We start from the raw sequence: 13439 nt of genomic DNA on the forward strand, positions 1-13439 counted from the left end.
TTATGACATTTTATAAAATACATTAATTTATGATAAATTCTGTGTAATTAAATCTCAGAACAATAAGGCTACTGACCAAAAACACTACATTGAATAATCTAATTTGTTTTGTTTATTTGTTTTACATCATACATTTTCCACCGTACACAAGGGGGGGGGGGGTGCACGCCAAGAATTTTGAGAACTTCTGATTTAAGCAGCTGAGCTAACCATGATATCCGGATGGAAGTTGTCAACAATGATTCAAGTTTTGCAGTTTTCTAACCTATAAAATAAACTGAGATTTTCTCTCCCTTTTCCATACATTTAGCTCTTGCTCTCTATAGTACAATATGTGTGAGTGCAGAAATACATTCTGGGCTGTGTCTAAGTTGGCCCTTTTGGCCCAGCGGTGATAATGTAATTTTAGATAGTACCTTGGATAGATGCCCACCAACCAACCGATGCCAACTCTGATTATTTTTAGTCTACAAAATAACAAATGTGTTTGCTGGATGTCAGGTGACTTCAGGGAACAGAGACAGAGGGAAGAAAACTTTAGGAGATGGACCGATAACCCACACAAGCGCTCAGGTTTGGGATTATATTAATTTCTTAATATAATAAACTGATTTTTAATTATTTAGTGTTGTAACATTTTTAATAGATTAATTATTTGTCGCAAGAAGTCACCCTATTACAGAGCAGAGCATTTGCATTTAGTAGTAAAGAAACCAGTAGGATTGTGTTCACATTTCCTATACGGTTCCCTTTTGAGGGAACTTGAGCTACTTCGCCATAGTAGTGCCTTAGGGAATGCCTCAGCGTGACTGATCTAAAGCATGTGTATAAAATAAACTTATGATGAGATAATGAGTGCGATGCCACGCGGACCAAGGGTAAACAAGGGCATTCCAAACAAACAAACTCGCTTTTTGTGCCCAGCAAGTGACTACATGTAACTTAAGTTTGCATAAATCTAAAGTACGTCTAAGAAGTTGTGTGTACCTCGCGGGTGCTGCCCTGCTTTTCAGTGGTAGCTGCACTTGTCGGAGTCGCAATATGATTTCGTGCAGGCGGTGGTATCTCCACCTGCACCCGTGACATCCGTCTCTCTCTCTCACTCTTCAAAAAGAATGCCACACTCTTGGGAGTCCCAAAATTATTTTGTGCAGACGGAGATACGTGACAGCCGTCTCTCTCTTGCTCTTCAAAAAGGATGTTCGTGCAGGCGGCTGTATCTCCACCTGCACCCATGACATCCGTCTCTCTCTCTCTCTCGCCAGGATCAACATTTCAGATGTCTATCTCTGGAGAGATGCATCATCCTCATATTCGCCTTTTTTACTGTTTCCACGTTCAGTTTCCACTGGGGAGCCTCCTCTCTTTACAGTATATACCTGTATATGTATGTATGTGTATATCAGCTTGTCGTGGTCAGACCTTAATGAGCTGTGCATCATTGTTTGATGAGTCAGAAAGACTTGTGATCACGTGTCTATTCAATGTTATAGCTCTGAGGAGACAATGTTGTTAGTACACTATGCACAGTCTTTCTCTCCTGACCGGCTGCCGGTGCGCCATTGTTTGACAAGTCAGACAATGATCTTGTGTGTCACGATTTGAGGCCCCCGTCCACTGAAGTGGTGAGTATCTTCATTCGGGGGATTCACTATGTCCACTGCTATCAGGAGGAATTTGCACGGAGGACAGCGGTGACGAAAGGCAGTCCCAACTCACCAGTTAGGAAGACCAAGGGTAGCCCCTACCGAAGCATGCTGTGACTGAAACAGATTTTGATTTAATCAGATCTGAGGACTGGTTCCTCACATTAGATTTTTATGTCTCCATCCAACACGGGAATAACTTAACCAGTATATGGTTCTACCCGGCATTCAACCTGGCTTTATTTCTCTACACTTTTACTAGTGTGTGGATGCACAATGCCAAGAATGCTCATTAGGGCAGTTAAGATCCCAGGCCACCTGCATATGGCTTCCTCTGAGGCATCACCAGCTCCTCAAGGGCTGGATGCCATATTGCAGATGTGGCTGATGCTGCGTCTGTACGCATTTTCCCCCATTCACTCTGCTCATGAAAGTTATGGAGAAAATTTCTGGCTCGGCTCCTGCTGGTAGCCCCTTCTGGCTGGCCCGAGCATGGTTCTCAAAGCTCATGTCTCATCTGGTGGGATATTTCAATCAGGGGAGACCTTCTGTCTCAGGCAGGGTGCAGTCTTTCACCCCATCCAGAAATATGGAAGCTGTTGGTCTGGCCTTTGAAGGGGCCCGGCTCGTAGACTCAGGTCTACCAACTGAGGGTGTGGAGACCATACTATACTCCAAAACTCCCTCAAAGAGGAAGCTTATGTCCTAAGGTGGAGAATCTTCACCTCCTGGTGTTCAGCTCACCTGACAGACCCAGTCAACTGCCCTGTTGATGTGGTGCTGAGGTTTCTGCAGGAGCGATTCTCTGCTGGCTTAACTCCTTTCATCCTTAAGGTTTGTGTGGCAGCAGTTTCTGCCTACCATACTCCTTTGGAAGGCTCATCAGTGGGTAGATACCCACTGGTGGTTCGCTTTCTTTGTGGCGCTCGCAGGTTAAGACCTTTTTGCCGCACTGATGTGCCGACATGTGACAGTCTGTTCTCTGTTCGAGCTGCTTGACACCGCACCAGACAGGCTTCTGTCTTTTTAGACAGTGTTCCTTCTGGCTATTACCTTCCTAAAGCGGGGGGGGAGACCCTCTGGCCCTGTTGGTATCTCCTACGTGTCTTGGATTTACCCTAATAGGCCTTTCTGTACCCTAAACCAGGATATATGCCTTGGTATTAAACAATATGCAGGTTGAATGTTGTTCTGCAGGTCTTTTTGTACTCCCTCATTCTGGAGTGCAAACCAGTAGAAGCTAATTTGGTGGGTCCTTTGCAAGCACTGGAAACATGTCTACAGGACTGCACAGTGGAGGCTTTGGTTTATCCAGGAATGTTTCCCGGTGACCAAGCATACTTTGAGCTGATGGATAGTGGATACTATCCCACGTGCTTATAGCTTTGTAGCATACCCTCACCTGTTGCTGTGAGGGCCCCACCTCCAAGACCTTAGGGTCAGGGGCTTTGCTCCCTCCTAAGGGTCCCAGGTAGTCTTGCCTTGACTGCTTTCAGTTTATACACGCTACAGGCATTTGGTAGTATGGAAGCGTGGGATCTTGTTCCCCAAAGCGTTGATATGGCAATGCAGCTTGAGTTCCCTTGAAAGGGAACGTCTCGGGTTACATACATTCCCTGAGAAGGGAATGTGACGCTGCATCTTCATGCCATACTCTCTGCATCCCTGTTGGCACTTGCTTCGGCAATTGGTTGCGAGTATGCTAGTTTGGGATACTCTCTTATACACCCTGGTCCGCACAGCATACCGCTCATTATCTCATCATTAGTTTATTTGATACACATGCTTTAGATCAGCCACTCTGAGGCTTTTCCCAAAGCATTGTAGCACCGCATTCCCTTCTCAGGGAACCAAGGTTAGGTACGTAACCTGAGATGTCTGCCATAGACTTTGGTGGCAAAATAAAAAGAACAGATACAACATGGTTTAAAAGCTAGGCAACATATTTAAACCCCTAATAATGATAGTGAATGATCTTTTCTCAGGTTTATGAACATAAGAAGGGAGAAGCTCCATACCTGCAGACATGAGTCTAGAAACTGATCTGTCCGTCTTTGTTGATTCACCATTCATGGGTAAGAAAACATCAACATCAGAGTTTCTGTGTTTTAACAATAAAACTGTTTAAGTACAGTTATTTGGTGTTTGTAGGTAGAAACCGTTGCAATATTTGGAAACATTAGTTCATTTTGGTCATATTATGTTGGGAGAAAAAACACATTCTTTTAAAGGGGACATTTCACAAGACTTTTTAAAGATGTAAAATAAATCGTTGGTGTCCCCAGAGTGCATATGTGAAGTTTTAGCTCAAAATATCATATTTATAATTTATTATAACATGATACAATTGCCACTTTATAGGCGTGAGCAAAAATATGCCGTTTTTGGGTGTGTCCCTTTAGATGCAATTGAGCTGATAAAATGCAAACACTGATCGCCATAATGGTGGTTTGTTGAAATTTAAACTCAATTGTGCTGTCAATTATTTTCGCTCTCTGCACTAAATGGCAGTGCAGTGGTTGGATAGTGCAGACTAAGGGGCGGTACTATAATAATAAGATCACCTTCTGACATCACAAGGGGAGCTGCATTTTTTCACATGCTTTGATGCTATTATTTCACAAATTATCTAGATTGATAAAAGCAATGGGGACCCAATTACAGCACTTAAAGGGACATTCCACTTTTTTAAAAATATGCTCATTTTCCAGCTCCTCTAGAGTAAAACATTTGATTCTTACCGTTTTGAAATCCATTTAGCTGATCTCTCAGTCTGGCGCTAGTACTTTTAGCATAGCTTAGCATAATTCATTGAATCCGATTAGACCATTAGCATTGCGCAAAAAAATAACCAAAGAGTTTGGATATTTTTCCTTTTTAAAACTTGACTCTTCTGTAGTTACATCGTGTACCAAGACAGACTGAAAATTCAAAGTTGTGATTTTCTAGGCCGATATGGCTATGAACTATACTCTCATTCTGGCGTAATAATCAAGGACCTTGCTGATGTAACCTGGCTGCAGCAGGCGTAGTGATATTATGCACTGCCCGAAAATAGTCCCCTTGGTTACTTTCAATTTCGTTTCATCTCTGCTTATGTCTGTTTCTGTCTCATGTGCTGTTCGATGAAGTTCTTTGTTCTTCTGACACCACTGATGCCAGAGTTTCCCCTGACAGGGCAGAAATGATTCTTTGATTTCTCTCAGATCTTTATTCTCCAGTAAACTCATCATCTTTATTTCTCTACACTTTTACTAGTGTGTGGATGCACAATGCCAAGAATGCTCATTAGGAAATTAAAAAGTTGAAATTAAAGTGAATTTAATTTCATTCGTTACCACTAGGAAGCGCACTCCGACATTCTCATCCGAATGTAGTATACAATGGAAAGGCCAATAAAAAAACAAAGTGCAATTTTAGTTATTAGGAGAAGACTGGCTATATGTTGTGAATTTAAAATCGTCTGGGTGGTCAATAACACAATTTTCTCTGGTGTGATAAACTGAGAACACATTTAATATCAGATTTTAACATTGTTTTTATGTTATTTCTGTTTCTTTCATGCAGAGGACAGACTACAAGTCCGTGAAAAACACAAAGTCTTTGACAGGCTTCATCTCGATTATAGACATGACAATAAACTGAGTGCTGCAGATGTTCTTCAGATATCTACACATTCATTAAAGTCTCATGAGTCTTGTGCTGAAGAAGACCTGGTTCAGACTTTCCTACAGAAATTACTGATGATGACCTACAGAGCAAGAAACATTAAAACTGAAGAGACCAATGAACAACATACCACACAACAGAGAGACAACGACTCACTTGATGATGTAGGAGACTTGTTTGATATGTTGAAAGAAGTGTCTTCATCTAATAAGGTAGCAAGTAAACCAGACCCGGTTCACCCGATGGATGTTCAGATGGCTGTGTTTCATTGTGCTGATAGTTTCCTAAAGCAGCTGATGGTCAATAAACTCTCACAGTGTCAGTTTGCTCTTCCTCTGCTTGTTCCTCATCCATTCACACAACAGATTGAGTTTCCTCTCTGGACATTCAGACAAATCAACAAGAGCTGGAAGATGACAAATACTAACAATGAAATCATCAGTAAAGAAGAGCCGGTGTACAAAGCAGAAACTCCAATGGTGTCGTTCTTCAGGTTTGGTTCTGTGTCTTCATCCAAGTCTCAATTGATGAACAGTCTGATCAATGAGAAACACAACACGTTCTTTCACAGGAACTGTCCAGGAAGCAGCAGAACCAGACTGCTGATGGACGGGGTGGTGGAGGTCGCCTGGTTCTGCCCATCTGGACAAAGCACAGATAAATTTACTGACTGTGTTGCCTTCTGTAATCTTCACGGTGATGCAGGAGACCATGAGAAACAACTGCAGATTCTGACCGAAATGTCTTCAGTCAATGTTGCGATTCTTCCAAAACTTGACAAAAATGACGAAAGTACAAGCAAGATTCAAAACCTGTACAAAGATGAAAAGCCACTTATTTTCCTTTTTACTGAGGATGAATCTTCTGTTATTACGATGAGGAAAGGAAAATATAAGATAGGTTTGAAGGACAGAAATCAGTCTGATGTATCTGAAGACCTCAGAAGAGCTATATCAGACTGTATCCAATTTTCACCATCAACTTCCAAGTTCAGAATTGAAGATGTGTCCAAACACTCGAATATCAGAGTAGATGAGGAAGATGATGAAGACTGCAGGAAAGGAAAAGAAGCAGCACAGCAGATGATGAGTTTACTGGAGAATAAAGATCTGAGAGAAATCAAAGAATCATTTCTGCCCTGTCAGGGGAAACTCTGGCATCAGTGGTGTCAGAAGAACAAAGAACTTCATCGAACAGCACATGAGACAGAAACAGACACAAGCAGAGATGAAACGAAAATGAAGAAAATTCGTGAAGATCAGCAAAAATCTTACACAAGTGAATTCATCCAGTTCTTTATAAAACAAATGTACCTTTCTGATGTCAATGTGAATTTATATTTTCTTAAATGGCTCATAATCCTCCTAAATGAGTTTACCTCAGCTGACCTTATTGTTCTGCATCAAAAGTATAACGAAAAGTGGTCAACAGTCTTGGAACTAAAAGAAAAATATAAATCTAAGCGACTGAAAACTGAACAGACAGAACTTGAGAGAATTTCTGAAGTACTACAAGCAGCAACCTTTGGCTTGGAGCACATCATGAGAGAGATCGGTCAGATCTTTGAATCATGTCTATTTGTAAAGGAGAACAAGCAAGACCTGCAGTTTGACTTCTGTTCTCTCCCGAGTCTTGCAGCAGAGATGATGATCTGTGGATTTCCACTGGAGCTGATGGATGGAGATGCTTCTCATGTTCCTCTGATCTGGATCACTGCTGTTCTAGATGAACTCGTACAGAAACTGGGAGACCAGAGAGTCTTTGTGTTGTCGGTGTTAGGGCTTCAGAGCTCTGGTAAATCCACCATGCTCAATGCCATGTTTGGACTTCAGTTTGCAGTCAGTGCTGGCAGATGCACCAGAGGAGCTTTCATGCAGCTGATCAGAGTATCAGATGAGATGAAAGATAAGATGAAGTTTGATTATATTCTGGTTGTCGATACTGAGGGTCTTCGGGCTCTAGATCAGGCTGGAAGATCCACAAGACTTCATGACAATGAACTTGCCACATTTGTTGTGGGTCTTGGCCAGCTGACATTGATCAACATCTTTGGAGAAAACCCAGCTGAGATGCAGGACATTCTTCAGATTGTTGTTCAGGCCTTCCTGAGGATGAAGCAGGTCAAACTGAAACCCAGCTGTCTGTTTGTACATCAGAATGTTTCAGACGTCACAGCTGGGGAGAAAAACATGGAGGGAAGGAGACGACTGCAGGAGACACTGGATGAGATGACAAAACTCGCCGCCAAAGAGGAAGTCTGTGATGATGAATATTTTAATGATGTCATTGAATTTGATATACAGAATAATGTGAAGTATTTTGCACACCTGTGGGAGGGCAATCCACCCATGGCACCACCAAACCCAAAGTACTGTGAAAATATACAAGAACTCAAAGAAACGATTATCTCACATGCCTCAAAATCCCATGGTATGAAGCTGACACACTTAAATGAACGAATTAAAGATCTTTGGGAGGCTTTACTGAATGAAAGATTTGTGTTCAGCTTCAGAAATTCTCTGGAGATTGCGGCATACAGGAGACTGGAGACAGAATACAGCAAGTGGACCTGGAGTCTACGCAGTGCCATGATGGAAGCTGAGAACAAACTACACAACCAAATAGAAAATAAAGCGAGAGATGAGATCAAGGACAGAGATCTTCGAGGAGAACTGAGGGAGAAAAGTGAAGAAGTAAAAAAAGCAATGTCAGAATTCTTTGAGAAGGACACAGATGCTGATATCCGGATTCATTGGAAAGGTTCATTTGAAAGAAAAATTCAAGAGCTTCAGGAGAGCATTGTATGGGAAACAAAGAAAAAATTAAATTTGATTCTTCAGCAGCGAGACCTGAAGAGAAAGATTGATGCTCAGAAGACACATCATGAAAACACTCTCTTAGAAAAGAGCAAAGAACTTGCACTGAAACTCAAAGAAAAAACCAACGATGAAGAAATACTGAAGAGAGAGTTTGATATGTTTTGGAAAGAATGCGTTAAGAAGATCACCACTGATTCTCCACCGATCAAAGACTGTGACATACTGAGAGATGTGAAAATGTTCCTCAGTGATATCTATGAAAGTGTCCATGTAGAACATGGGAGAAAGAGGAGAGAGATTTTCTCAGTTACAAATTATTCAACATATGTCCTGTTAAAAAAGTCCAGAGGATTTACCGGACCTGTTAAAAATGTCCTCAAAGCAGCTCAAGAGACGTTTGGGTCTGTTCTGTCTGAAGAGGATGAAACCCAAATAAAAATCTTGATCACAGATATTTCCCACCAGACAACCAAGATGATAACATCATTTAACATTTCCAAAATGGGTTACAACAAAACCCACATTCAAGAACTCACATGTTACATCAAGGCAAGGATAAGAGAACACGAAGAGGGTCCAGTGAAATATGTGTTCAAGAATAAGTTCTTCATTGATTTGGTGTTTTGTGTATTTCAGAGAGCAGAAAAGACATTCACTAACCAACACAGGATATTCAGAGAAGCCAATGATCCTGCTCTCTATTTGGAGAAGAAGATGGAGGAATACTATAGCATTTTTCAGAAATACTGTCAAGGAGCAACATCAGCTGCTATTTTGGGGAAGATCATCTGTCAAAAACTTAAAGAACCCATTGAGCAGAGCGTCTACAGAAAAGCTGCCAGAGAACTGGCAGATGAAATAAGATCAAACTGTCCATCAGTCAATGGAAACAAATCAAATCTGGAAATACATATTCTGAAGAAACTGGCAGAAGATGAGAACTTTTCTGCATACATTTACTACATTCATTATCCCAAAGATTACTATAAGGATTTCATTAGAGATGAAGTCACACAGTACATGAGAGATGAGCTTAAAATCAGTGTTCAGCCCAAGATGAAGGAAAACATTAAAGTCCTGCAGAGGATGATCATGATAGCGGCACTTGGATCTACTGAACATGTTCAAGAGTGCAGTGGAAATGTGGATATGTGGTTGGAGTTTTTCACACAGAAGCTCTCAGATGTTCTGATATTCTCTGTAAGGGACTTCAGTGGAGTGAAACATGATGATGTGGATGATTTTGGAGTCCTAACAAATGCGATAGGAACAGAACTTCTTTCTATGATGTCTGACATCAGCAGAGAGTTCAGCACAGATACGTTCAACCTAAACGATAAACTGGATCTGAACAACAGACCAGATGAGATTCTGATCGATCACTTCTGTCAGTGCTGTTGGGTTCAGTGTCCCTTCTGTAAATCAACCTGCACCAACATGATAGAAGACCACGATGAAGATCACAGTGTTCCCTTCCACAGAGTGAATGGAGTTAATGGATTCTACAATGCTGAAACACAAACTCTCTGTACAGATTTTTGCTCAACTGTAGTGAGAAGTTCCAAAATGTTTCAAGCTTCAGATAGATGGATTCCATTTAAGGAATACAGAAGCGCAGGGGGAGTTCATGCAAAGTGGAGAATCACCCCTAACTTCTCTCAGCTGCCCTACTGGAAGTGGTTTATGGGCAGATTTCAGGAGGATCTGGAAAAGTTCTATTCAATATCATTTCAGAAGAATAGCGAGATCACAGCATATTGGAGAAAACACACAAAACAGAAGGCTATTCAAAGTTTAGAGAAACTCTCAAAACATCCTGGGATGCTCTCTAGAAGAACCTTAGTAAAAAGATTTTGGTTAAATAGATCACACAATCCTACTCAATAGACTAGAAAACTATCTTGGCATCAGTGGTCAGGCATCAGCCTGGTTTAGATCATATTTAACCAGCCGCTATCACTTTCTTTATGTAAATGAGGAAAAGTCATGTCACTCTCCGGTTCAATATGGTGTACCACATGTATCAGTTTTAGGTCCTATCCTGTTCTCGTTATATATGTTATCTCTAGGAGACATTATCAGGAAACACAACATAAGTTTTCACTGCAATCAATGCAGCTTTACATCTCCTTACATCCTAGTGAAACCCAACAGTTTTTTAAGCTAACAGACTGTATTAGCGATATTAGTGACTGGGTGGCAAATAACTTCCTTATGCTAAACTCCAATATGACAGGTAATTATTATTGAACCGAATCGCTCCAAACAAAATATGTCAGATTAAAGAGATTAACAGACCCAGTTCCTGCTGCCATGAAGCTCATTACATCCCTTATCTACTGGCCTCCCTTCAACGTGACTCCCAGCAGATGTCTGGCCAGCAACCACTGACCGCTTCCCATTTAATCTACCTGTATTCATATACATTTATTTTTATTTTAAATACTTTAATTCCTATGAAATTTTATAATATAGTATCTAATATATAGTATGTCCTCTATATAATCAGCTATGTCTTGCTCCCTCTCAAGGGTTTTTTTCTTCATAGAACTTTTTCTTTTCTGATTAAATTAGGGTTTTTTCTCCTAGGAGTTTTTTTTCAACCCCTAGGGAGTCAGCTGACATTAGCTTAACTTAGAACTCTGGTCTATACGTTACATTATTACTAAGCTGGCTAGTACAGTTTAGCCGCTGTACTCTGCTTCTTATGCTGTCCACCAATTTTTATTGAATTGAATAACCTCAGCAAACATTGTTGAAAATTGTTTAACAAAATATTACATTTAATTTGACTGAAAAATAATGGAAAATATAGTGGTAGCTGTGAGCATTTGGGTCAATTTGGAGACGCTCAGTCTTACGCTTGTTACAAACATACTCTGTGTTGTGCATGTATGGTGCATATTGCAGTACGTTTGCGGTATAATCCGTCAAACACCCATTGTGCTTTCACACATACTCCGTTTGCAGTGCACTGCTGACCCGCTGCTGACTTTTCTGTTGAAAAGTGCCTTCTAAATAAACAATATAACGTAGCCTACTGTGTTTTTTTCACATATCATTATACTTTAGATAGTATTGGATAGACTAGATAAGAAGTGTGGGTTAAGGATGTTTAAAATCTCGAACATTTCTCTCTAACCTAGGTTAAAGTTTCTAACCTAGTGGTCAGGATACATGAATGGATCAAATCAGCAGATTTACAAAGGTTAATTTCCACATTTACTGCATCATAGATATAAATTACATGTAGCAGGATAATAATAGGTTACTTTTGTAACCCTGGTTCTTTGAAACATTGCGTGGAGAGATCCAGCTATGGGAAGGGCTAGGCCTGTTGTGATAATGACTATATCAACTTATCGCAAAATAAGTGAACATGACCACCGCGACACCGTCTTCCACCGTCGTTTTGATTTTTTTCTTTGCAATTAAACCATTTAGTTTCGTTAGAGAGATACGACACTAAAAACGAAATGCTGCCTGAATTCAGTCCGAGGCGAACGTGCAACAAATCACAGAGCAGCAGGTGTCAGATTTTATTTATTACTTTCAGAGGGTGTGAGGCGAGCTGACTGACAATGATGATGCCAAAATACATAATGTTTAATATAAGCGAGATTGTTGTTAATAATAATAATAAATCCATCATTCAAGCAGCGCTTTATGAAGGAAGAGACGGTTGCTCAGCTGAGACTGCAACATCACTGTCCCCAAGGGGGTTCCCTGTGCATAAAAGTCTGTGTTCCTCCAGGTGCGCGTCAATGTTACAGAGCGACAGAGATCACATAATGGACTAAAATGTATCGACAAAACAATGAGCCAATTATCTTTGGGGCTGTGTACACTTGGTATTAAGATGTGTTTTCATCAGTGGACGAGAGAGACACATCACGTTTACACTTGGGATTTAAATCCGTCTCTTTAGTCCACTTTTCACTTCTGTCCTGATTACTTTGAGAGGGCGGTCTGTTGAGACTGTGGGTGAGTCTCTCTGCTGTCAAGTAATCGCAAGTGGGAGTGTTTTGTACATGTTTATGTTAGAGCTTTCTCTCATATTTCAGTGCAATTGATAAAATAAAATCGCGCAACTTTCACTTGAACGTTGGTTGAATGTGAATCAAGTGAACATTACACTTGAATGTGGTTAAAGGCGGTCGAAAGTGGACGAGCTTAAAATGTTTTGAACACCGTTTACACCTGGCATTAATGTGGTCCACTTGTGATCCGATTGATGAAAATGCCAAGTGTAAACAGCCGCTATGTATGTCAAAATCCGTAGACCTGACATTCTTAGCGGAGCCAAAGCCACCTCCACATACAGACAAAAAGTCACGAGACCCCGAAAGGAAGAACTGTGAATTCCTAACATGTCTTGATATGCGAAACACAGAAACTTCCTGTGTGGCAAATAAATGCTTATGTGGATAAAAACATCTTTCAGATCGACTGATGTGAACCAGTCGTTCTGTTTTATGCCGCGGGCCAGAGTGCCGTGGGTTAACATTTTAAAAATTTAAACACGGTGGTCCAATATGGGGGAAAGAGAACCATCCTTCTTTGGAACCAGAAAATAACAAGAGTAAAACCCCTGACCTATCAGGTTGGGGGGCAGCACCTGGATCATCCCTTTGTTACGAGAGAGGGGACGCCGGGACGGTTCTGGTTCCATCCCAGCAAGTGCTCTGTTGACTCAATTGTGGTGCAATGGCGCCATCGAGTGGACAAACTAAGGGCAATATGTATGGGTTCAAATGCATATTCTCTTCCCCTGCAGAGAGGTGTGCTCCCTCTGAAACAAATTCATTTGATTTGTTTGTTTTATTGTGTTTTTATGTTTTGTGTTGGGAAACACTGTAGCTGAAGCGTTTATGGTTCGAATGAGGGGAACAATGTATGTGCTGTGTAACATTGTTTGTGAACATTTCCTCATAACTGAACCCCTGGACGTAGGAGAAGACGACATATCCACTGAACACATGGGTTGGGCAGCCTCTTGAGCTGGGATTAACCCCTCCATGAGAAAACCGCCATCTTTTTTACGAGAGCTCTGGGGGAGAAAGTCAGTCTAATGAGCTTGTGGCTTACGAACAAGGATTCTGTGCCCCCAACGGTCGAACATCAGACCAGCCACTTGTGTTTGGGATGTTGGGTGTCGGGTTAGAGGGTTTCCCTGCCACCATTGAGGCAGGAGATGCTTTTCCCCCTTGTCCTTTTCGTTTTTGTCATTGGACCGTTGCTACATCAAAGCCATGCCGGGGCCGTTGAGGGCCTTGCTAAATTTAACCGGAGTGCCAGCAATTCA

The 13439-nt window shown here is 41.2% G+C and overlaps 1 protein-coding gene across 1 annotated transcript; it reads left to right on the forward strand.

The window, feature by feature from the left end:
* Positions 1 to 472: 472 nt before the first annotated feature.
* Positions 473 to 11169, forward strand: LOC135783235 (interferon-induced very large GTPase 1-like). The gene is made up of 3 exons (XM_065293896.1): positions 473 to 573; positions 3632 to 3721; positions 5214 to 11169. Exons 2-3 carry the CDS (start codon positions 3673 to 3675, stop codon positions 10019 to 10021), a joined length of 4857 nt encoding a protein of 1618 aa, XP_065149968.1. The 5' UTR covers positions 473 to 573; positions 3632 to 3672; the 3' UTR covers positions 10022 to 11169.
* The last annotated feature ends 2270 nt before the right edge of the window (positions 11170 to 13439 follow it).

The sequence above is a fragment of the Paramisgurnus dabryanus genome, chromosome 7, assembly GCF_030506205.2.
Source record: "Paramisgurnus dabryanus chromosome 7, PD_genome_1.1, whole genome shotgun sequence".
NCBI lineage: Eukaryota > Metazoa > Chordata > Actinopteri > Cypriniformes > Cobitidae > Paramisgurnus > Paramisgurnus dabryanus.